The sequence below is a fragment of the Littorina saxatilis genome, linkage group LG17, assembly GCF_037325665.1.
Source record: "Littorina saxatilis isolate snail1 linkage group LG17, US_GU_Lsax_2.0, whole genome shotgun sequence".
Classification (NCBI taxonomy): Eukaryota; Metazoa; Mollusca; class Gastropoda; order Littorinimorpha; family Littorinidae; genus Littorina; species Littorina saxatilis.
Genome location: NC_090261.1, coordinates 35,284,892 through 35,309,762, shown reverse-complemented (window position 1 = coordinate 35,309,762; position 24,871 = coordinate 35,284,892). Strand labels below are relative to the sequence as shown.

The 24,871-nt window shown below is 41.3% G+C and overlaps 1 protein-coding gene across 1 annotated transcript; it reads right to left on the bottom strand.

Annotated features, from left to right (window-relative positions):
- Positions 1–23,710, bottom strand: LOC138953538 (uncharacterized). Its single transcript, XM_070325377.1, has 6 exons — positions 23,494–23,710; positions 18,290–18,553; positions 17,624–17,802; positions 11,510–11,681; positions 6,478–7,416; positions 1–6,323 (listed from the first exon to the last, which is right to left on the bottom strand). The coding sequence occupies exons 1-6, from the start codon at positions 23,678–23,680 to the stop codon at positions 5,383–5,385; spliced, it is 2,682 nt and encodes an 893-aa protein (XP_070181478.1). The 5' UTR covers positions 23,681–23,710; the 3' UTR covers positions 1–5,382.
- Positions 23,711–24,871: the final 1,161 nt, after the last annotated feature.

The window sequence follows — 24,871 nt, the reverse complement described above, 5'->3', positions numbered from 1 at the left end:
TGATGCAAACTTCTTTTATTTGCTAATTCATTCTGCAGCCTGAAAATTGCCTGCATGAACCGATTGTTAATAACAGCTGAACACAATGATGCCAGTACACTGTAGTAAAACATGACCAATACAAAAACATATCAACACCTCTAAAAACAGTCACACCGCAATTATACACACTGCACATCAGTTTGTCAATTTATTACATCCTATTTAAAAGTTATAACAAAAAGTTGTATTTACATTTCTCCTTAACACTGTCATTGTTTAGAATAGATACTTAATGTTTTCTCCTGCTAATATAATGAACTTTCATTTGAACATTCTTGATGAAATAAAACATCCAAAGTAAAATGCACTGCATGTATTGAAAACTTCTTCACATACCTTTAGTCTGAGGGATTTAGACTCCCTGCTACACTTTCTAATATTTTTCAATAATCCATATGCCCTGGCTGCCTTCTGTGAGAAATAAAAACAAGCACTTTAAAAAGAATGTCTCAGAAATTAATATTCATAAGGACGGGCAGTATCAGCCATTATTTATATACTTTAGTCTTATTTGTTTTTGTGTTTTTCTGTGCATACACATGAGGGCAAATTTACTCTACTCATTTGCAAGCCACAGAAGAAAGATAAAAAAAAAAATGCACACAACACTATGTATACATCACCTAGATTTAATATTTATTTAAAAAAAGATAAAGGCATTGAACAAACTTGCTGTGGTGGCACACTGATGTCACACAACTATTCCTTTAAAATAATGTTATCACTTTACACAATTGGTTAAAGGTTTGACAGTCAGCAGTGAACAAAGAAAGAAAGAATAAAATAACACTGGCAAGACAGAGAGAGAGAGAGAGAGAGAGAGAGAGAGAGAGAGAGAGAGAGAGGGAGAGATTGAAAGTCTCGGAGACACAGAGAGGCCGAGCTTCAGAACACAAACATTAAAAGTATACACCACAAAAGAAAAGTAGAACTTACAATGTATAATTGAAGTGTTCTCTGTAAACAGTGTATTAAATTGGGCATCATTAAAAAAAAAGTCTGGCAAAATCATGCAGTGTTCTTACACAATTAAAGCTAAAACAAAATAAAGCAAAAACATGCAGCGGCTGTCATTTAAATCATTTGTGATATAAAGTTAGAGTTAAAATAAATACCTTAAATGACAGAAACATCAAAATATTATGCAGGTTCAAACCAGCAAATCAGATCTATCATTTAGCATAAAAACAAACACCCCTCCCCCAACCAAAACAAAAAATCAGACAGAACTTGGAACACAATTTAACACTGTCATGAGGACAGAAAAGAACAAAATAAATAAAATACAAAATAAAATAAATTCCCTTTCAGCACACACGACAACAACTACAAAAACAACAACAACAGCAAAGTCCACAGTGACAACCAAATCATCATTTTTAGTTAGTCACCATGCAAGTACATCATGTATACACAATGGTTAACACATTATCCACTTCTGTGTACAGTATGTATTACATGTACTGGCAAAAACCGTAAACAGACCTGGGAACCCCTGTTTTGCACTTGGAGTATTCTCAAACAAACTTGGTGTTCTTTCTTTCTTTATTTGGTGTTTAACGTCGTTTTCAACCACGAAGGTTATATCGCGACGGGGAAAGGGGGGGAGATGGGATAGAGCCACTTGTTAATTGTTTCTTGTTCACAAAAGCACTAATCAAAAAATTGCTCCAGGGGCTGGCAACGTAGTACAATATATTACCTTACTGGGAGAATGCAAGTTTCCAGTACAAAGGACTTAACATTTCTTACATACTGCTTGACTAAAATCTTTACAAACATTGACTATATTCTATACAAGAAACACTTAACAAGGGTAAAAGGAGAAACAGAATCCGTTAGTCGCCTCTTAGGAGCTGGGGAGCATCGGGTAAATTCTTCCCCCTAACCCGCGGGGGGTAAAAAATGAGTGTACTCCACTCATCATTTGAACATCGATGATTCAAGCATGCTTAACAGGCGTCCGTCGCACCGTTAACTAAGTTTACCAATACATTTAAAACAAATACTTCTTTCAATGTTTACTGACAAAATCTGTTATCATGTGTCAAAATACTGGATCGGCTTCGGGATGCGCTTGTGAAGAAAAGAAGTCTAGGAATTTTTCTCGTCATATATTTTTTTAACTGACCGTACTGATTGTATTCTAGACAATCATGCATACAAAATACAGCGAAATCGTATGGGTTCCTAGGTCTGCTTAAACCAATACTTAGACAGCGCAACATTTTGTAAGCGGAAAGAAAATTACTAACACCAATAGCACCCAATACTCCCAAGCAAAAAAAATTCTCATTTTTAAAACAAATTTATATTCAGTACATTTTTTTAAACAAAAACCTAGGATGCCAACTGGAAAAAAGGTCTTCACTGACATCCTTCCCACAATGGTGGTATTTTCCTTCTGATTCTCAATACACACTAAAACCTAGTTGGATCGTTTTTTCTTTTCTTGCAGGACAGGATGGGTTAATTACATGTACTTCAAACACAGACTGTACCACTGACAAAAGCTGGCGTTACCTCCAGCTACACAAGCCATACTATACCATATTTTGCGGCCTGAAAGGAAATACAGCGCCCTAGTCTCACCCTTCACATTTGAGACAAAATCGCAGTTCAGTCATTTTTTAGCCCATACAGTGAACAAATGCACAGAATTTAACAAAGATAACCTGTGCTTCCATTTAGACCTCAATATTCTTTCCGGTTGAACTCCACTTGCAGCACTCCAACATGATGCCTTGTATGAAAAAATATACAATGATTAGGCCCCCCAAAAAATTGTCTGTTTACGGTATCCCGACCGACCTTATTTTTTCGCGTGACCCTAAATAATTTTTTTTGGCATTTGGATAAAAAAATAAAATAAAAAAAAAGTCTGTTTTTTGGCAAAATAACTGAAAAATGTTTTTTTTTTGAATTTTTTTTTTTTCACATTTAAAAAAAATCCTGACCTACCAACCCTATTTTTTTTGCCTATGTTACCGTAAACAGATTTTTTTTGTTGGCTTTATACAATGGATAACAATCAAAAAAGAGCAACAACAATCCTAAAACAATACATGATTAAAGCAGGAAATAGAGATTCTGTTTTTTGTGTTTATTGTTGGCGTTTCTGTTTTGTGTGTTCTTGACCAAACTAATCATAATTTTTTTCCAGCAAAATCACATACATGTGCAGTAAAACCATTTTAAGGCCCAAAAAATTTGATACAATTAGGTCTTGAAAGAGAGAGTCTTGTTTGTTTGTTCATGGGCTGAAACTCCCACGGCTTTTACGTGTATGACCGTTTTTACCCCGCCATTTAGGCAGCCATACGCCGCTTTCGGAGGAAGCATGCTGGGTATTTTCGTGTTTCTATAACCCACCGAACTCTGACATGGATTACAGGATCTTTTTCGTGCGCACTTGGTCTTGTGCTTGCGTGTACACACGGGGGTGTTCGGACACCGAGGAGCGTCTGCACACAAAGTTGACTCTGAGAAATAAATCTCTCGCCGAACGTGGGGACGAACTCACGCTGACAATGGCCAACAGGATACAAATCCAGCGCGCTACCGACTGAGGTACATCCCCGCCAGAGAGAGTCTTGAAATGGAGGTCATTTTACAGATGTTACCAATAGACAATCTGAAAAAGCAAGGTCTTTAAACAGGTTCATTCCAAAGGTACAGGAATCTTACTGTAGTGTAAATCTTTTTCAAGTGATAACAGTTTATGCTTCCTTAAAAGCAGGCAGCATGTCATTTCACACAAATAAGTTGTCTTCCTTCATGCACTGTAAAAACATACACACACAAGTTTTAGCATTAGCAAACGTGATTGTATAGATCTACATACATTTTGTCTAAAATGTAAATATAAATCCACAAATTACTATCAAACAAGCATGTATAATGTACAAGCAAATATACACAGTTACTCATAAGCTTTAACTAAAAATTGCACATTAGTTACACGGTTTACATTAACAAAAAAAAGATTTTTTTTTAAATCAACAAAAAGAACATACCAATTATGACAAAAGTCATAAAACATCACAGCTTTTTATGTGAGAAAAACAAAATGTGCCCAAAGACAACAAACAAACAAAAAATCAAACGCACTAGTATTCAAAAATGATCAGAAACATGATTTTTTCATGTGAGCTAATTCATAAAGTACATGTAGTCCCAAGCATACACCCGACACTATCAAAATCATGATTCAAAATGCTCCTGGATCAAGTCAAAAATGCTGTTAAATATCAAGTGCACACTATTCGCAGCAAAAGAAGATCATAACCATTGCCGTTTCAACACAGATAAAACTCCTGATCAATCAAAACTAAAATAATCCACTATCGATCAACCATTCTTTCAAGAAGAACTGTAACCACAAAGAAATTAACTGACACAAAGAAGGAATTACATGTACATGCAGACAAAAAGCAAATATACAGTCTACCGCCATGCAAAACATTTTCTCTCAGCTCTGAGTGCACTAAAGTAATGCAAAGCAAACATTTACTTCTGACTAATATTTTACATTGGCCAAAGAACTGCAAATTCAATCATAACCCAAAATCAGCCATTTTGCTCCATCCTAAATGAAATAAAGTATTTCAAACAGGTAATAAAGGAACCCTGCCTCTTTCCTTAAAAAAAACCCCACAAGAAACACATATTGAGAGAGAGAGAGAGAGAGAGAGAGAGAGAGAGAGAGAGAGAGAGAGAGAGAGAGAGAGAGAGAGAGGGAGAGAGGGAGGGAGAGACAGACAGACAGACAGACAGACAGAAAGCAACGAGAAAACTTAACTTTATCACAAAATGCTTCACTGCTATGCAATATGAAACTCCACAACAAGTTCAAGTTTAGACAAAAAATGACAAACAGTTAAACTGGATGAAAAGACACTGTGATCAACCACAACTGTATAAGAACATGATCAATCATATACTCAGTTACACTGCTTCAACTTCCAAGGCATTACTAATCATCATTTTAAGGTAACAAATATATAGAAAAGATGTTGGAAACAATGATGTGGGACTAAACAGCGTTTACAGTTGCACAAACAAACATAATACAAGTAGATGCAAACATGTGAACAGATTTTGGTTACTTTTACATAATGAGACTCATACAAGTTCACTTATGCTCACATAGGTTAAGTTACTTAACACACACACACACACAGACACACACACACACACACACACAAATGTGACACTGCACACACAAACACTCTCACTACATTAGGGCACTTTATGTACACACATACACACACACACAAATGCAGAGTGTGTTAATGTTAAAAAAAGTTTATCTCTCCGCGCTTTCTTTGACCTGCGCTATCACAGCCTGAAGAAGCCTCGGTTGTGGTGTCGGATGTGTATTCGCCTCTTCCGGATAAATCTGTACATGAAAATCATCAACACGATAGATGTGGCACTCAACAGCAACACTACCATTTTTGTCGGCGGCGAGTCTGACTGACCCATTACCACACTGTCAATCACGGGTGGCTGTGGCTTGTGGCGGTTGTGTGTCCGTATTCTGGGACCATTTTGTGGAGGGGCTTGAGGTTTGTGCCTCCGGATGATTCCACGTTCTGTGTTGTCATTGTCGTCATAGTAGGTGTATTCAGTGTCGTCGTCCAGACCTGTGTCGTCTTTATCTTTAGCGGCTCCTTCTCCGTCGTCTTTGCCGCGCTTGATGTAATCGGCGCCAATCTCCTCATCTTCTTCGTCTTCGTTGGCGTACTCGTCGTTTCCATTCTCCTTTTTGTCATTGTAGTCCTCTTTCTTGTGATCTTGGTAGCCAGCTTCATCGTGGGCACCAAAGTGAACCACCCTCCTTTCATGCTGCTGCTGCTGCCCCACCCCTCCCCCAGTGTCTGGGTACATCTCGTCTCCATCAGCGTATTCTCCATCTTCATCTTCATCTTCCTCTTCCTCGTCCCCAGCTGCACCAACGATGACGTTGTTTCCCTTTGCATCATCGTTACCATCGAGCCCTAACACACCCCCTGGTTGTACGGCATTGAAGCCTTCATCATCACCAACATCGTCGTCATCATCATCATCACCTTCTTTGACGAAAGTGTTCTGCTGCTGTTTGCTGAGGAAGGTCATGACCTTGTTGAGAGACTCCTCGTCGCCAAGGAGACCTCGAGGGCTGTTTGGGAAGAAGTCGTGTGGAGAGAAGAGATCCAAAGGACCGGGGTCAATCAGGTAGCGGAGATACATGACCAAAGCTCCGCTCGCCACTCCCGACTTGTGAGAACGGCATCCACCTGTAACACCAAAGACACCAGACATTAGATTCAAACACCTGCTATGTATGGACAATTTCAGCTGGTCCCAAGGGTGCCTACTCATTGCAGGTAGATTGTATGATGCATTATTCTTTTCAATGAAAACTTCAAGTGCTTTGCAAACTGTTCTCACCTGGCATTTCTTTCTCCACAAGGAGCTTCCTTCTGGTAGCTTGGCCAGTCTCATAGGTGCTGAGCATTCTGCGTCCTTGAAGCCTGTTGCCAAGCACCCCTGGGATCACTGGGTGACGGGGGAGACCTCGGGTATCTTCACCCTCCACCCTGTTCACCTTGACGCGACCTCTGATAGATTTGCCAGCCAGGACCACCCCTCTCTGCTTCTGCAGGCTCTGTGCAGCCTGAGCATTTTGATTTAAAATTTGTTTGGCTTGTACCAGGTTGTCAAGTATGTTAGCCTGTGGTCTGGCTATGTCTTCACCTCGTCTGTTTTGTACATTAGCTTGGAGTCTATCACCCTGCAGTCTGTGGGCTTCGTTACCCTGAAGCCTGTTGCTGTTAGCAACATCACCCTGCAGTCCGTTGCCACCGTCAAAAGGGTTAGCAACAAGGTTGCCTCCTGGCTGCGGCATCTTCCTCCTGTACAGCAACTGTGTGTCTGCAGGGTGGGTCTCAACAAGTCCACCAGCAGGCCTGGCAGGCTGACCACCCAGGGCCTGGTTCATGGGAACCACGTTTCCCTCTCTGTTGAGCGCCTCCAGCCCCCGGTGAAGCTGGTCCAGCTGATCCCCATTCTCAGCCTGCTTGCGGTTCTGCAACACAGACTGAAGCAGCTTGTTGTTGGCCTTCAAGCCCTTCAGATCCTGCTGCATCTGCTGCTGCTTCTGATCCAGCTGGCCCATCTGGGACATGTTCTTCAGCTTGTCAAGAGTGTTGAGCTTGCTCAGGACCATCTTGGGGGGCAGGTTAAGGGGCGCCTGGCCCTGTTTTGCTGGTGAGTCATCCTTTTCAGAGCCCTCCCCGAAACATCCTGACGGCATCTGCCACGCGAGGACCTGGTCGAGGTACTCCTTCTTCAGGAACTCGAAGAACCCCAAGCTTGGGCAGACAAATTCTGCAAAGAAGAAGAGACAATGAGGAAGCACTGAACATATGATTTTCAGTGGGTTAGTTGGTTGGTTGATATCTTACCAATAAAGCACACACACATTTGCACGCATACACACATATTTGCACACACATAATATTTGCACACACACACACACACACACACACACACACACACTCACACACACACATATTTGCGCACACACACACAAAAACACAAATGGACACCTGGACAGAGTGAACATTAGTGTAAGATAAGGTACAGTGATAGTTTGCTTGATCCGTGAATTCCATTTGAACCATATAATAAGCAAATGGATATCTCATGATCTGGATGGAATGGACATTGATGTAAGATAAAGTACAATAATCAGTCTGATAGGTCAGTGACTTCCATTCCAGCCATTTTAGCAAATGAACATCTAGACAAGCGACTGTCCTGGTGTGTTTGTTTCGTTCACGGCTTTTACGTTTATGACGGTGTTTTTACCCTGCCATTTAGGCAGCCATACACCTCTTTCAGGGGAAGCATGCTGGGTATTTTTGTGTTTCTATAACCCACCGAACTCTGACATGAATTACAGGATCTTTTCTTGTGCTAAGGGGGATAAGGCACTAGCAGGTCTGCACATTAGTTGACCTGGCAGATCAGAAAAATCTCCACCCTTAACCCACCAGGCGGCAGCGGCTGGGATCTGAACTCACGACCTTCCAATTAGGAGGCTGATGCCTTATCCACTAGGCCACTGCGCCCGTCTGCTGTCATTGTGAGAGGTCATGTTTTTATTGTGCTCCACTCTCATCCTTTTTTTTCCCCAGTGTGACGTACTGTGTGTATTGTTTGTGAAGGCTTGTACAGTTTCGACTGGTCTTCCTGTCTGGATTTACGCTTTTTGAGAGTGTTACTGTTTTCCGCTATTGATTTTTTATTTTGTGGTGGTTTTGCTGACGGGTCTTTGCTTCTGATTTTGTGGGGGCCGCCGATTTTGTTTTCTCCTGTTCTACTGAAGGAAGGTAAAGCCTTGTTTTCACATTGTTCTGTTTACTGTGTTGCTGTTCTTACCTCTGTTAATGGTTGTATGTTTTGTTCTGAATCTTTGTATTCATGTGTACTGCAGTGGGATGTTGTTATTGGCTCACGTAAGTGTAGCCTATGCGATGCTAAACTTTGTCTGTCTGTGCGTGCGTGCGTGCGTGCGTATGTATGTATGTGGTAGAAACTTTAACATTTGACTAAACACCGAAATACTCATTTCACCTGGTTATTTTTCAAGCACCATCTTCAAAATATTGAAGCAATGATCAACATTGTGTCGGCATGTGTGTAGTTAAAGCGTGTATCCAAAGAAAACGGGTGGTGGTTTTTTTTTTAAGGGGTACAAGCAGTTGACTGGTTTGTGTCGTGTGTGGTATGTAGACCAGGTCAGGTGTCAAGACCAGGTCAGGGGTCGTGCGAAGGATTCAGGTATACATAGATTCACTTCTCCAGTTCTCACCTCTGCCTTCGCCAATTCGAGGAAGACGATTTCACGTTGTTCGGTTTCTAAGCTCCAGAAAAGTAAATAAAGAAGATATCAAAGGGAGATTTCCTACAATTTGATCTGCACAGCGTTTTTTCCAATGTCCACGCGAGGAAGAGCTGTCGAAAGCACAGTGTCGATCTGGCAGTCGTATCCCGGTAAGTACAGAGACAGATCTAAGTGTCTCCCACTCTGATAACGTGTCACCTACTGTTAATCCGTTTTGTTTTAATTTCTTTTTATTTCAGCAGACACTGCACTGATGTCAAACACAATGCTAGGCAGTCACCTCTAAAGAAAAGAGTTGATCTAAAGTGCCTGTAATGTTTGGATGTCTTTGTTCTTGGTTCGATTTATGTGAATTTCAAGACTTGCAGTAGAGTCTCAAGTTTACTCTGCCCGTATAAAACTGTCCACAATTTACTTGAACATGCAGATATAAGGAAACGGAATGAATCTGTTCTCAAAGTCAAAATGATCACGATTTTGCCTCAGATTCAAAACATGCACTGTCATGGTTTTGTCTGTACAATTTGGTAAGTCTTACCTTGCAACAACTTCTCTTTGATTGTACTGTTTGCTGTTTACGCACTATCATGATTCGCTATGTAACGTTTGGTAAGCTTACCTTGCAACAGCTTCCTTGTCTTTGTTGGCATTTTCTTTCAAGGCAGTACAACGTAAGATTAGATTCTTTCGGACAGAAGGTAGAATGCGAGTTTTGAGACAACGACAGTCGTCCAAAGAAAGCTTGCTGTGAAATTTGTTTGTAAATAATGGTACATGTGATTCTGTATTTTTCTGCGGTTAATGTTAAAGGTTTCTTTTTCCTCTGTTGTTTTTTCCTCCTGAGTTGATCGTTATCATTAAAACAAGACCCTCAGAGAGTACCTCCGTTGCTCTTTAAAATGGACTGTGAATAGTGTGTTGGCTGTGTTGACCGTCAGAATTATTTTAAGAACCAGACTGCTGCAGTCAGTTGACATGTTTCGCATATTGAAGGGTTATCATGCTGCATAGGTAAAGTGGCTTGTATAACCTGACTATTCTAGATCTGTTTCAAAACACTGTTTATATTTGTGTAGGTTGTAGTCATCATAACTAATCGCATTTTGCCATTTGTTTCAGACAGGAGGTTAACCTACAACAAGATCGACGCTATGTCAGATATGCCTCAGCCACATGAAGACTTCCGAATTCAGATCCACTCGGCATGGTGACAAGTCTTGATGAAAAGTATAGGACTGAGGACAGCAGTGCAAAAAGTGGCCCCATGGCAGCTACCTATTGCTTAGTGTCTGCAGTGCAAAAGACAGATAAGCTGATGGTAGATTTGCAAATGAACACAGTACCCTCAGCTCTACTGCTGATTTACGACGGTCAAGCAACAATCCAGGGCAGAGAACACTGCCGCGTTGTAATCCAGCTCTTCATTTGTTTCAGGAAAGGACGTCCTTACAACTGGAATTAACATTACAACTCTCTGATACCAAGACATATTGCATAGTGTACTCTAAACAAGAGGTTGTGCTACCACAGGAACATCCTGATAATTGAGTGGGACAGGATTAAAAAGCTTCCCATGGCTGCAGTGAGGAAGTACATGATTTTTCTGTCATTGACTTTAATACCTTTCACACAGCCAGTACATGAGAGATAATAGTCAATGGTCTTCTTGGTGACCGTTCATGCCCAAGCACGCGGAGCTGGTGGCCAGCAGGACAACGTGTCACTGGAAAATAGCATAGACTTCGGAGTGCGAGGACCAGGGAAAATAACCTCATGTAAAGCTGTGCGTGTGTGACCATATCTTTAACTCTTAGTCGTATGATCATTCCAAGAATATATCTTGATACGCAAGCTCTGGGGTAGGTTGATAACTGTAGATATAAGCTTTGCCATGATAATTATGCTGATGCAGTTTAAATGTGTGTCTGTGTGTACGTGCGTGCTTGTGTATGTGTGTGTGCGTGCGTGCATGTGTGTGTGTGTGTGTGTGTGTGTGTGTGTGAGGATTGCACAAGAACTCCTTCAGGGACAACACCAACTGCACCAACAACAAATACACAGTCATTTTATCTGTTTGCCTTCTTTTGAAAATTATACATGGAGTTGATATGATGCGTTAGTTTTAACTCTGTGTGTGTGTGTGTGTGTGTGTGTGTGTGTGTGTGTGTGTGTGTGTGTGTGTGTGTGTGTGTGTGTGTGTGTGTGTGTGTGTGTGTGTGTGACGGAGTGAGTGAATTTGTGTTACCGTTTGTTGATTTCTTACGGGAGCCTTGAAGGCTTCGCCTCTTGTTTTCTGTTGTATTCTGGATTTGTTCGGTTCCTGTTTTTGTTGTTGTAAGCTCACCAAGTCACCTTGGGGGTTAGGTTCACTAGCGGAGCAGCTGATGTTATTGTGTACATTTTTTTTTTTTTCAATCCTTTCCCCTTACCAATCTTTTCTCTGACTTACATTTTTTTGGATCTCAATCCCCCTTCCCCTTCTTCGCCATTGCAAGAAGCCAATATAGCCGCCTATAACAGTAAAAGTTGTGTGTTCTTATTCTCTATTTCTCTCTCTTCGGCCACACTCACGTTGTTCGAGGAACAGGTCCTGGTAGTCTCCTTTCACCCTGCCCAACATGTAGACATGCACGATGGCGATCATCTCGTAGTAGTTGTTGGTGCAGAATTCCAGCTGCATGTGATCTACCGACTGGAACCCCAGTCGCTTCAGCAAGTCATCCACTTCTTTACTACAGCCAGCCTGAAAACAGAGTCCATTAAAATGTTACAACAAAGTACAGTTGAACGTCCATTTTAAGACCTCCAAACATCAGGTCTTAAAAAGCACCCCACAGAAGCTGCCGAGTGATGTTGTAATCAGTCCACCCTCGGGGTGTTGCAGGTAGCTTTGTTTCCTCCTTGGGGATGAAGCTACCAGGGGAAGGGATTGTGTTGGAGGTGCGGGTAGAGGGGTAGCCCTCCCGGTGCTCCCCCTTGGACCTCCCTAGTCTAGGACCCTGGGTCTTCGCGAGGTGGCCATTGTGGCGTAATCCCTCCGGACTAGCATAACGTTTCCCTATCCCAAGACCGACCGTGCGTGGTCTATGACCACATCCTCTACGAGGTGACCCTATCAACTAGGCAGCGAAAGCCCCTAGGCGAAACACGGCGGATCTAGAGGAGAGAACCTCGATAAAAAATTTGAGCTGCCATGAAGACGGAGCATGTTGGCTGAGGACAGCGGGCAGACCTTCTGTGCCGACACCCATCTACAGGAGAAAACCAGGCATGCACGCATCAAACCCAACATGGCCATACAAAAAAACAACAACAAAAAAGTCCACCCTCACGGACACAAACAACTGTAGGCACTCACACAACACAACACAACAGATACATACTATCAACCCCCTTTATAAAGACCCCCTGATTCAAAATTAAATGTTGTGAGCTGTGCAGTTACCTCAGATTTCAGAATCCATCCCCTTGAAGACCTTACTTTCTCTGAATTTTGTCAGTCTGAAAAAAGGGGTACCATCGCAAATAAAAGACACAATCAGATTCTTTTCAGCTGTAGCAGTTTTCCTATTACAGATGTTTATAAATTTATCGACTTGGCGGAAAACCGTGAAAGTTGTCAAAACAGGTCACATCTTTTTAATACTGAAAATTAAAATGCCTAATCTTCTGTTTAGCTTTACAGATATGGTGACTAGTGCGTGCACTTATTACTTCTTTTTCTTGATATCTATCCTTACCTCGCGTTGTGTTTTTATCTCCTAGTGCATGCACCCCTAAATCTGTCTATCGCCCAAATACCCTTTTTCACCTAAAATCACCGGTTTGGCTTATCTCTCTAATAACAGGCTATGCTTGCGGAACAGAAACGACGACTCACAGAACAATGAAAATCACTCAGACGAATAAATGGAGCCAATTTCTTGGGGTTACTTTTCTATGAAATAGTTTATTGAAACGTATTTTTAGAAAAGTATGAAATAGAACAATCCAAACAAGCGCATGTTACGCAATATTTTAAAGTTGCATACAAATGTTATACAAAATCCCGGGTCGCCTTTACAAGGCAAATATCAAAAGTGAAAGTAATTCAAAACAATGAAGCTGCCTAATCTCCCATCCCAAAGTAAATGTGTTGTTTCGAGGGAAGGAGAAACAGAGTTTAAACTGTAGAGGGAATGAGTATAAGCAGGGACGGGATGGGTCTGGGGGAGGAAAGATGAGGGATGGTGGAGGGTTGAAAGGCGAAGGAAGAAGGATGCAAGGGAGGGGGGTCACAGGAATAAGCGGGAAAGGACCACCCATAGATAGGGAGCGGCAGTGCCAGTCAGTGCAGCAGCAGCAGCGCAAGCAGCAAAACGCATTATTTGCTTTGGAGAAAAAACAGAAAACCTTTCGGAAAATGGAGTTTTCTGTTTGGAGTGAAAACCTGCCTTCACTAATCGTGAAAGAACTATGTGCGCAAGGGTTTGACGATATGAGCGTCATGCTCAACGTCGAAATGTGTGACTTGGAGGCGCTGAAGCTCCCGAGGGGCCTCTTTATTCGTCTCCGTACGGAGGTGAGAAAACTTCACGCTCAGCATGGAGGCCCCCTTGACGACGACGCTAACGTGAACAACGTGAAGCCGCTGGCGGAGTTGATGGCTGGACTTAACCTCCAGTCAGGCGTAGCAGCCACAAAACTTAAAGGTGAGACGGCACTTCATGTGGTGGATTTCATATCCCAGTGTTTTGGTGCGGAAGAGGAGGTGACCCTCGGAGGGGGTATTTTACTTAAACTGAACTCAAAGCCAAAACTGGAGAAAGTAACACCATCGGCCTGGATTGTCGCCAACTCCAAGATCATGCAGGAACTGATGGACAGTGACCCCGAGTTTGACGTGGCTGCTTACATCAGATACACAGCTATGATAGGAGAACTTGGCTGTCGCTTCACCTGGAAGTCGGTAATGATCTTTGACGACGAGTACCGTCAGCGACAGGCCCAGAACAAGCTCCCCTGGGGGACAGATGCACCACACCTAGCCACTGTGGTTCTTCGTGACCGTGCCATAGGCAACGTTGCCTCACCAAAGAGGACAGGCAACAAAGACGGCAGCAGCCGACCCAGAACTGCAGGGGGAAAGGAGTTTTGCATGCAGTACAACAAGGGGTCGTGTGCCTATGGTCAGCGCTGCATCTTTGAGCACGCGTGCAGTGTGTGCAGTAAGGATCACCCCGCCTCGCAGCACACCAGCAGCCAGCAGTCTTCAGCATAGAGACCCGCCCAGCAAATTACCATCGGTAGCAAGGTAGGTCCCACCCACTTCAGACCCTATGTGCCACAGGAACATGACAACTGTAATTTTGTTAAAGCCAGAAACTCCATTAGTGCTAAGTATGATAAATGGGAATCTGAACTTCAGAATGATGCGGACCGGTCCTTTTTACTCGATGGATTAAAACATGGGTTTCGTATTGTTAAAAAGGACTGTAGTGTATCCCCAGTGGAACAAAAGAATCATAAATCGGCAATGACAGCAAAAGATGCAGTAGAAAAAGAACTTAGAGACCAAATCAGCAAAGGACATTACATTTTAGCTTCAAAGAAACCCACAATAGTTAGCGCCTTAGCTGCAATAACGAAAGAAGACAGTGATGTGAGAATCATTCATGACGGCAGTCGCCCCTTAGGCCTAGCAATGAACGATTATTCAGTGCCAGAATCAGTCAAGTTTCAAACACTATCAGACGCATGTCAGATGGCAAAGACAGGATTCTGGTGTGCAAAACTGAAAATTACTCAGACGAATAAATGGAGCCAATTTCTTGGGGTTACTTTTCTATGAAATCGTTTATTGAAACGTATTTTTAGAAAAGTGTGCAATAGAACAATCCAAACAAGCGCATGTTACGCAATATTTTAAAGTTGCATACAAATGTTATACAAAATCCCGGGTCGCCTTTACAAGGCAAATATCAAAAGTGAAAGTAATTCAAAACAATGAAGCTGCCTAATCTCCCATCCCAAAGTAAATCGAACATTTTAAAAGCAAATTTTCATTTGATTAATATACTTACCCGAATCACATAAAGCATCGACACAGTCTGAGATGCTAAGGTCTGAAAAGGCTACCCGTCTTAAACAATTTTAAAGGGAAGCAACCCCACCACAAAGTGTAAACGTAGCCATGGTAATGACCACACACCCGGGGAGTTACCTCCCATTGGTGTGTACTACGTCACTACCGCTACTCAACATGTGGTCAATAGCATACGACTTTTTCAGCTTCTGAGAGAAGGTCGTGGATTTTTGGCGCTCTCGTGGCTTTTGCTGTTTGGTGTCTGCTTGACACCCACCGGCACCCACTTACCCGTCTTATTACCTTCTGCGTTGGTAGTTGGTGAGCTTGTTCCTTTTTACATTTAGTCAAGTTTTGACTAAATGTTTTAACGTAGAGGGGGGAATCGAGACGAGGGTCGTGGTGTATGTGTGTGTGTGTCTGTCTGTCTGTGTGTGTGTGTAGAGCGATTCAGACTAAACTACTGGGCCGATCTTTATGAAATTTGACATGAGAGTTCCTGGGTATGATATCCTCAGACGTTTTTTTCATTTTTTTGATAAAATGTCTTTGATGACGTCATATCCGGCTTTTCGTCAAAGTTGAGGCGGCACTGTCACGCTCTCATTTTTCAACCAAATTGGTTGAAATTTTGGTCAAGTAATCTCCGACAAAGCCCGGACTTCGGTATTGCTTTTCAGCTTGGTGGCTTAAAAATTAATTAATGACTTTGGTCATTAAAAATCTGAAAATTGTAAAAAAAAAAATTTTTTTATAAAACGATCCAAATTTACGTTCATCTTATTCTCCATCATTTTTTGATTCCAAAAACATATAAATATGTTATATTCGGATTAAAAACAAGCTCTGAAAATTAAAAATATAAAAATTATGATCAAAATTAAATTTTCGAAATCAATTTAAAAACACTTTCATCTTATTCCTTGTCGGTTCCTGATTCCAAAAACATATAGATATGATATGTTTGGATTGAAAACACGCTCAGAAAGTTAAAACGAAGAGAGGTACAGAAAAGCGTGCTATCCTTCTCAGCGCAACTACTAACCCGCTCTTCTTGTCAATTTCACTGCCTTTGCTATGAGCGGTGGACTGACGATGCTACGAGTCTACGGTCTTGCTGCGTTGCATTGCGTTCAGTTTCATTCTGTGAGTTCGACAACTACTTGACTAAATGTTGTATTTTCGCCTTACGCGACTTGTTATTCTTTGTTGACAGGAATTTTCGTTGTTGCTGATATATTTTCGTCCATGTTTTGGACTTGTATTTTTCAGTAACTTTTGCGGTTTGGCCGCCATTTTGTGCTTCAGCTTGTCTGACAGCGATAAGAAACGCGGCAAGGCTGATGTTAAGGGCAGAGTTAAATCTAAATCTCCTTCATCAGCTTCCAAGCCTCCTGTTATGGTAGTAGTCTCGGACGATGCTCGTAATACGGTCATGGCCGTACCTATTTCTGCTCCTAATGACCTTTCGGTTGGGGGGCAGCCAAACACTTCTGTTCATTCCATTTCTTCTCGCTCTCCCTCCATTCTGGTTTCAGAGCAAGCATCCCTAGTGTCGTCGTTACTGACTTCCTTGGTTCCAGAGATTCGCACTTTGGTGCGTGAAGAAATGCAACGTTCTAAGCCTACGGACACTGTTGTGTTCCCGCCCGCCGTGGGGGACGCTCGGTCGTTGGCTTCCTTGATGGTTCCGGCCACGACTTTGTCCAGGGCGGATCTACTTGCCTCATCGTCTTCTACCTGTTTTTATCGTTTTTATACCTGCCTCCAGTTTCTCAAGCTTAGAGTGATCGTCATCTTCACTGATGTACGGCATGTTGAAGCGAAATTTGCAACGGTTTTCACAACAAACTTTCTCGCATCGACAAATCGCATACACCTAGAAAAATGGCGGCTTTAGCAATGCCCAGATTCTCTCCTCCCGCCAAAAGAGCTTCAAAACTTGGATCGGAATCTCTGGTCAAAATTCAACCGAGCGAAACGAACCACGATTTTTTTCTCTGATTTTTTTTTTCCCGCAACAAAATTGAAAACCCGGAATTTCCGGCTGTGGACATTTTAAAAAACCGGAATTCCAGCACCTTGCCGGAAGAGTGGCAACCATACGGAGGGCACCTAGGATGTTCCCGTTTGGTGAGCGTTCAAATGGAAGGGTGTTTGTACTGTGTGTAAAAGCCTGACAGTATCTGTGATGGTTTACGGGAGGCTTACTGTGCCTTTAAAATGGCAACTAGAATGTATTCTCTTTACTTTTTTCAGTAATACTCCAGTTACATACTGATACAGACATGCAACAAACTATTTTTTTGTGTCTTCTTTTTTCATAATTGTTACTGTTCAAATCCATGTCACAACCTTTAGTTTCCATGTTACAAAGTAGTCGTACTTTAAAACCCTTGCAATTTACACTGAACTTTGACAAACAAAATATGCAAGTATTTCTAATTCTTTATCTGCAGGACAAGGATATATATATATATGGAACCAGTTCTTATTAATGAAATCAATTTCTATGGTTAAAATGTCTCAGTTTAAGTAAAGAAAATTAATGTCAACTTTGTAACATGGTTACCACTGGCACACAGCTCTCGAGAATAACCCATATACACAAGCTACTAAACCTTTTCAGCCAAAGCACTCCACAGAATTTGATGGGTGATGCCGTATTCGGTCAAGCCGCGTTGCGTCATGATCCCCCCACACTTGTCTGTAAAGCTGCAGCCTGGTTTTGTGCTGTCAGACTTATTGGGCGTCATGATCTCCATCATACAGGCGTCACTCTGACCTTCGTTTAAATCCGCTGGTCAAACAAAAAGACATGAAAGTTATTTAGAGTTTGAGCGAAGACAATACTGTTCCTGTTCAACCTTATGATTACAACCTTTCACACACTGAAACAATGTAATCAAACTTTGGGGGGGTGGGGTGGGGGGGCTGCAGGAAAATAATAACAAAAGGCTTACAAAGACATCAACGGACGGGGAAAAGGTTACACTTATAATGAAAGCAAATGAGGAAAACCAGAATGACATAGACCGTTATACATGTAATGACCAAATATAAAATGATACTCAACTTTTACCCCCCCCCCCACCTTGTTTATAATAAATTAATGTGTGTAATCATGACCAAACATACAATATTTAAAAATTCATGTCAACCCCCACCCCTACTCCCACTATTAAGAAAAACCTATTTATCAATTTTGCACTGATGTCTGCTTCTTGGCAAAAGCTCTTCCTGTGTAGATCTACACAAAATGAATCATAAATTGTAGAAATGCTCACTTCCCTTTGCAGCCTGGTAAATAGGAATCTCCCAACGACTGGTAGGTTCGACCCTGCGGTGGCGTTTCAGATGGGCCCAGGGCTGGGAAATGACGTACTGGAGATCGGTGAAGTACTGTTCATCATCAGCCTTTGCCGCAGACACAGCACGGTCACCCACCCACTTGGCATCGTTGAGAATGACCTGAAGGCGCTGAACGACTGACGGGCTCAAACTGGCATGCTGTCCTCGCCCATGCTCATCCAGTATTCTTTGCATCTGACCTAAAGCGAAGAAAATAGAAGTCATTACACAAATTGCATCAACAGTTTTCAATGAAGTTATGTGCATGAACGACTGACGGGCTCAAACTGGCAAGCTGTCCTCGCCCATGCTCATCCAGTATTCTTTGCATCTGACCTAAAGCGAAGAAAATAGAAGTCATAACACAAACTGACGGGCGCAGTGGCGTGGTGGTAAGACATCGGCCTCCTAATCGGGAGGTCGTGAGTTCGAATGGTGGGTTAAGAGTGGAGATTTTTCCGATCTCCTAGGTCAACTTATGTGCAGACCTGCTAGTGACTTAACCCTCTTCGTTTGTACACGCAAGCACAAGACCAAGTACGCACGAAAAAGATCCTGTAATCCATATCAGAGTTTGGTGGGTTATAGAAACACGAAAATACCCAGCATTCCTCCCCCGAAATCGGCGTATGCTGCCTGAATGGTGGGGTAAAAACGGTCATACACGTTAGAACCCACTCGTGCTGAAAACATTAGTGAACGTGGGAGTCTAAGCCCATGAACGAAGAAGAAGAAGATTACACAAACTAGCATCAACAGTTTCAATGAAGTTATATATGCATGAACGACCAACGGGCTCAAACTGGCATGCTGTCCTCGTCCATGCTCATCCAGTATTCTTTGCATCTGACCTAAAGCGACAAAAATAGAAGTCATTACACAAACTAGCATCAATTTGTTTGTTTATTTGTTGCTTAACGTCCAGCCGACTACGCAGAGCCATATCAGGACGAGGAAGGGGGGGATGAAGGGGGCCACTTGTCAAGCGATTCCTGTTTACAAATGCACTAACCCATTACTTGTGTCCCAGCAGGCTTTAGTAAAACTAAATTAATACCTACTGGAAGATTACCAGTTTCCAGTATGTTAAAATAGGCTTAACCTATCTACTGCTGGACTTACATCAGAACACTAACAGATTAAACTATACATGAATCGCGAGACAAGCGGCAAGAGAAGAGATTTTTGGAAAAAATACAGGTGAATGAGCAAGAAGGCAGAAAAAAGAAAAGAATTCATGAAGAAAAAGAGAGCATGACAGGAAAGAGGAACCAAAAATCTACCTAACAGCAAACTAGAAAGCTCCTGCGGTTCCAAAAACAGGAGGGGCCTTTAATTTCATAAACGCAGTGCCCCACTGCGGGAAACTAGCATCAAAAGTTTTCCATAAAGGTATGCATTGCATGTATGCATGTTTCCAATCAAGCGAGACTTTCACTGTTACCGTGGTATCACAGGTAATTACCTCGCCGGCATTTTGCAAGCGAATTTCATCGCCAATTTTGAGATAAATTATCTTCAAATCATTAGTGTTTGTCTGTCTGTCCACTTCAAAGACCACTGGGACGACGTACAGTAAATGTAACGTTTTGTTTTGTCAATAATTAAACATTCCAATAATCTACAATTATTCCTTTTATGAAACCCTTGTTTTTTTCTCAAATAAGTGTTAACTTGCCTAATAATTTTACAATGCACATTCCCATTCAGTGACTCAATTTGCGGCAAACAGGCAACACATTGATTTTGTTTGAACAACTATCATTTGGGCAAATAATGAGGCAGCAGGTGTCACATATTATGAACATTGATATTTCTTGACTTGATGCATAGTACTATGAAACACTTCATGAAGTATCATTGTGTAATAACTACAAGGACTAGCTGCTACATGTACCATTTTTCAAGTTTAATTAGCACTTGCAACTATAAGGACCCTTTCTATCAATTTCCAATTTATATATATTGTCTGTGTGTCATGTACATACTCTACATATATAGTATGTGTTTGTGTGTATCATCTTATGTGCATGTGTACATATGCATACATACTATGTGTGTTTCAGTCATCATTTATACATTTAAAATAGATGCAAATCAGCATCGTCACTTTCAGTTTCATGCTGGATTTTTAGTAAGTATGCTTAATGGGGGTGGGGGTGGTTGGGCTGGGGCACATATGATTTGTTCTTTTTCTACTAATAATTCATCTCACTTTGGTCATCTTACTGATCAATCCAACACAGTAATACTGTACTTATAGCCAGAACTGCACATGTACACAAGCATAATTTCTTCCGTTTACTTTTACTAGCAATTTATTTTTACTATTGTCATCACTCTGTGTGTATGTGTGGGTTTTTTTAAACAGTAAAAGCCAAAACTTGACACAGATACATGTACATGACCAAATGTTTGATCAGTTTATTTTTACTGGCTCTAGCAGCCTATATTAACTTATCACTGTTTATTCATTCATTTATTTATCTTTTAATGGGGGCCATAGCTTAAATATAACCTGCTTATAACTCAAACAGCAGATTTATAAAAAATATTCACATCTGTAGATGGTATGGGAGATATCTTTCCGCATAACCCAGGTTATTTTGGTTACATTTCACACAAAAACAAGAAAAACAAATTGATCTCCTACAGTGCTCCCAAAACAAACTGTGCCTCCCTGCGTGCTATACGATCTAGTCTAAAAGCCGAAAACATGTACTAAAAAATCATGGAGGGGGTCTGGGGACGCACAACATTTATGTTATCATGCATACCGTATATACTGTTTTCAAACTGTAATGGTCAGCTAAGTCTAGTACAAGCACCAGTGCCAATTCACATGGGAATAACATCAAAAAGGAGGCTGTTCAAAGCATATAATATATATATGCAGAATGATGAAACGGTTTTGATCTAAAAAGCACTGGTTGCTAGAACAAAAGCATGCCGGGTGACTTCAGCGGTGAACTAATACAATGACACATATTCAGTGACCAAAAGATTGAAATGTTATCAGACAGAATGGAGGACTAATGAGTATCAGGCCCCTTCTGTTTGGAATTCACTGCCCGCTGACCTTCGCAGTTGCTCTTCCCTATCTCAGTTCAAATCAAAACTAAAAACACACCTTTTCCGCAAACATTTACCGTGAAATACATTTTCAAGCCTGGTCTGTTCCTGATGGTCACTTCTGTCCCATGTTATGATGTACTGTACATAGTTTTTCACGTACATATGTTTTGGGTGCGCGAGAGTGCGTTTACATGTTTGTGATAAGGTATTTTTGTGCAATCTGTTTTATGTAGTGCGTGTGTGTGCCCGTGCGTGTGTTTGTAATAATGTTTTATGGAGCAATGTGTTATTCATTGATATGTGTGTGATTGCACGTTAAATAATGTTTTGTTGTCGTAGTATTTTGATTGTACAGCGCTTTGAGCAGGGTTAAACCCTGAATACATGCGCTATATAAATATTATGCATTATTATTACTTACAGATTGATAGGCTTGCATTTGAAACTTCAAGGCGATTATCGTATATTGACACCCGAAAAAAGCTGTATTGCAGCCCAACGGCAACGGAGCGAAGCAAAGGACTGGGATTCAATTGATTTAGGCTTTGGGAGGGCGTCAATCCAAAATCACCAAGAAGTTTCAAATGGAAGTCTGTCAATGTTAATAAATTGTTACTCTTAGTCTCTGACAGACTACACCAGTTAAAATTTAAAAATAAAATGCTGGCTTAAAAGTTATCTATCTATTCCCGAAAATGGAATCTACAAGTAAAAGTGAAAGTGTTCTGATTTTCTTAAATCTTAAAGCTACAAACACTCACACATCCTCCAGGTGGGGCGTCCATGTGGAGCCCTGTTCTGTTGTTTATTTCAGTGTAAACACTTTAAAGATCTATATATATATATATATTTGAATTATAAATAATCATCACATTTCAGTCAGGATTTTCTATACTTGTGCAAAAATGAGGTGGTACCAAAGAAATTACAGTTTTCCTGCTCCATCTTTTGATTCCAGCATATTACTACTAAGGTCTGAATGCACAATAACTTATTAACTTACAAAGTTATATCTGGCTCATAATTATATACATGTACAGATTTATACATTGATATTGTGACAAGAGAAAAGAATACACAATCCTAGTGTCTCCCACTGTTGCTTCAGTAATCAATGTAACAGCTGGAGGCAAAGCAAACACTGAAGCAAAACAGCTGCTGCATCAATATATAGACAAACTACTCCTTGTTGTATTGCCCCAATACACAATTAGTTTTCATTTGTTCAGCATGTGGTACAGATTTCTATCTGAATCAGAATGGCTTTTCATCTGACCCAGTGGTTATCACACAAATACAGTATTTACACAGCTGCTTGAGCACATGATGCACAGCTGTACTGTGGTACCTGCGATGAAGGACACCCTTAGGAACAGCCAAAAGTGTTCCTATAGTTATATATTATATATGGTATTCAAGCCTCTCACTGTCTCAGTCTCACTCTCAACAGACCCTCTATCTGGAAGTTCGGGGAGCCCTGTCCTGCATGTGGCTTATCATGACAGGTATTTTGGTCCAGAAGATGGAAAAAGGGACAAGATCGTATTTGTATACAATGTCCTTTTATTTTATCAGACATCGCAGGTACCACTGGCACTGTATGTGCTGCACAAAAATCCACTGATACTGTGCTACTGTTTACATTTTACACTGTATATCAGCTAGGTTGAATAACACTGTTTTAAATTTAACTAATTACACTAACCTGAGAAATGCATAATTTAAAAAAAAAATTTAAATGTAGGCTAGGCTATCCTCCCAATCCCACAAAATGAAAAATACATCAACCATAGTGACTGACATTGTCCTCTTAAAGAGCGCTAGTCACTAAAAGTCAGCAATTGACGACGTGACGAAAATATTCTGAAATTCTGAAATTCTGACATACATGTACAATTTCGTTATTACGATGCTTGCTGATACAATATAATGCAATAAAGAAAATCTCGAGAGCATAAACCTCCAAGGCCTGACCCTGTAGAATACTACCTACTAAAAACTACTAATAGTAATACTAAAACACCGTCCATAACAACAAAGAGAGTGGGAACAAAAACTGACAAACCTTCTAACACTTTGAGTCCAAATACTCCGTCAAGGTTCATGTCCTGGTAGCTTGCTTTGAAATATCTGACTAGTTTTTCGATTGCATTTACCACTTTTAATAAAAGTGCATGGCTATCTTGTTCATTGCAACCTGACAAAGTAAAGAACAAGGGCAGCAAGATAATGACAACCGCAGTGGCCGCCATATTGCTCTCCGTCCTTTAGCTGACTTACTTCCCTTAATCAATGTGAGTAGCTCGGGAACCGACGAGTCGGTTACGGAGCCCCCTGTCTCGGGAACCGGTGTAGCACGAACAAATTACACCCCATGACATGTGTACTCCGGAGTAAAACTATCGTACGAAAATTGTACCCCCCCTCACGAAAAAAAGTACTCCCCCCTAGCACGAGCAACTGAACAACTCCCCACGACGGGTGTAGGCTACTCCGGATCAGTTAAATATTCAGTTTGTAAACTCGGAAATTAGGCTTACGGGCCCCGCCCCCCGCAACCCCGCCCCCCCCCCCCCCCCCCAGCCCCTTCTAGCACGAACAACTTGACGGCCCCACGACAGTAAAAAAAAAATAAAAAAAATTGTACGAAGATGTTACTCCCCTCATGAAAAAGGCCGGCAGGGTGGATGGTGGTGGCGGTGTCACGATTTCATCTTTCGCCTGTGTACATATTTCCCCCTCGACACGATATACTCAAGACCGAAATGTTGTTTCCTGGTAAAATTAAGAAGTGAAATTATTTATGGACGAAAAGCATGTCAGTTTCTTGCATGTGAAGAAAATTGGTGGTAAAATGTAATAGATTTCACCCCCAAAATCGAATTCTTCGAAAACGTGTACTGAGTGGTTACGTCCCTTGAGTAAGAAGGAAAACATTTTAGGATGAATCAAATTTCTAAGTTAAATAAAACAAATTGATTGGACAAATTTGGCCCCATGAATGTAAGGTACACAAGGTCGCTCATCAGTACTATCGAAGTTTTTTTTGTTGTGTTCAGTGTAGAGTTTATACTAGATCAACGAGGCCGAGAAGCGAAATATCAACACGGCGAAAGATGAAAACGTCACAGCGGCAGGGGAAAAACTTGAAGAGGGGCCCGGTAATGTTTCGTATTAGTCCGGTGGCAGAGGGCTGTTTTTTCCCAGAGCCTAGAAATCCCCAGTTACAATCGTTTCTTTGCATTTTTGAGTGCTTTTGACCTTAAGGTTGAAGAATCCGGCGGGTGTACAAATGACACCCTCTTGGCATTTTCACAATTCAAGATGGCGGCCAAGATGGCGGCCAAGATGGCGGCCAAAATATGTCACCGGCCATAACTTTTGAGCTATACCTCGTAGAATCATGATATTGGTGTCTATGGTAAGGTTTTTGGGGTCAAGGA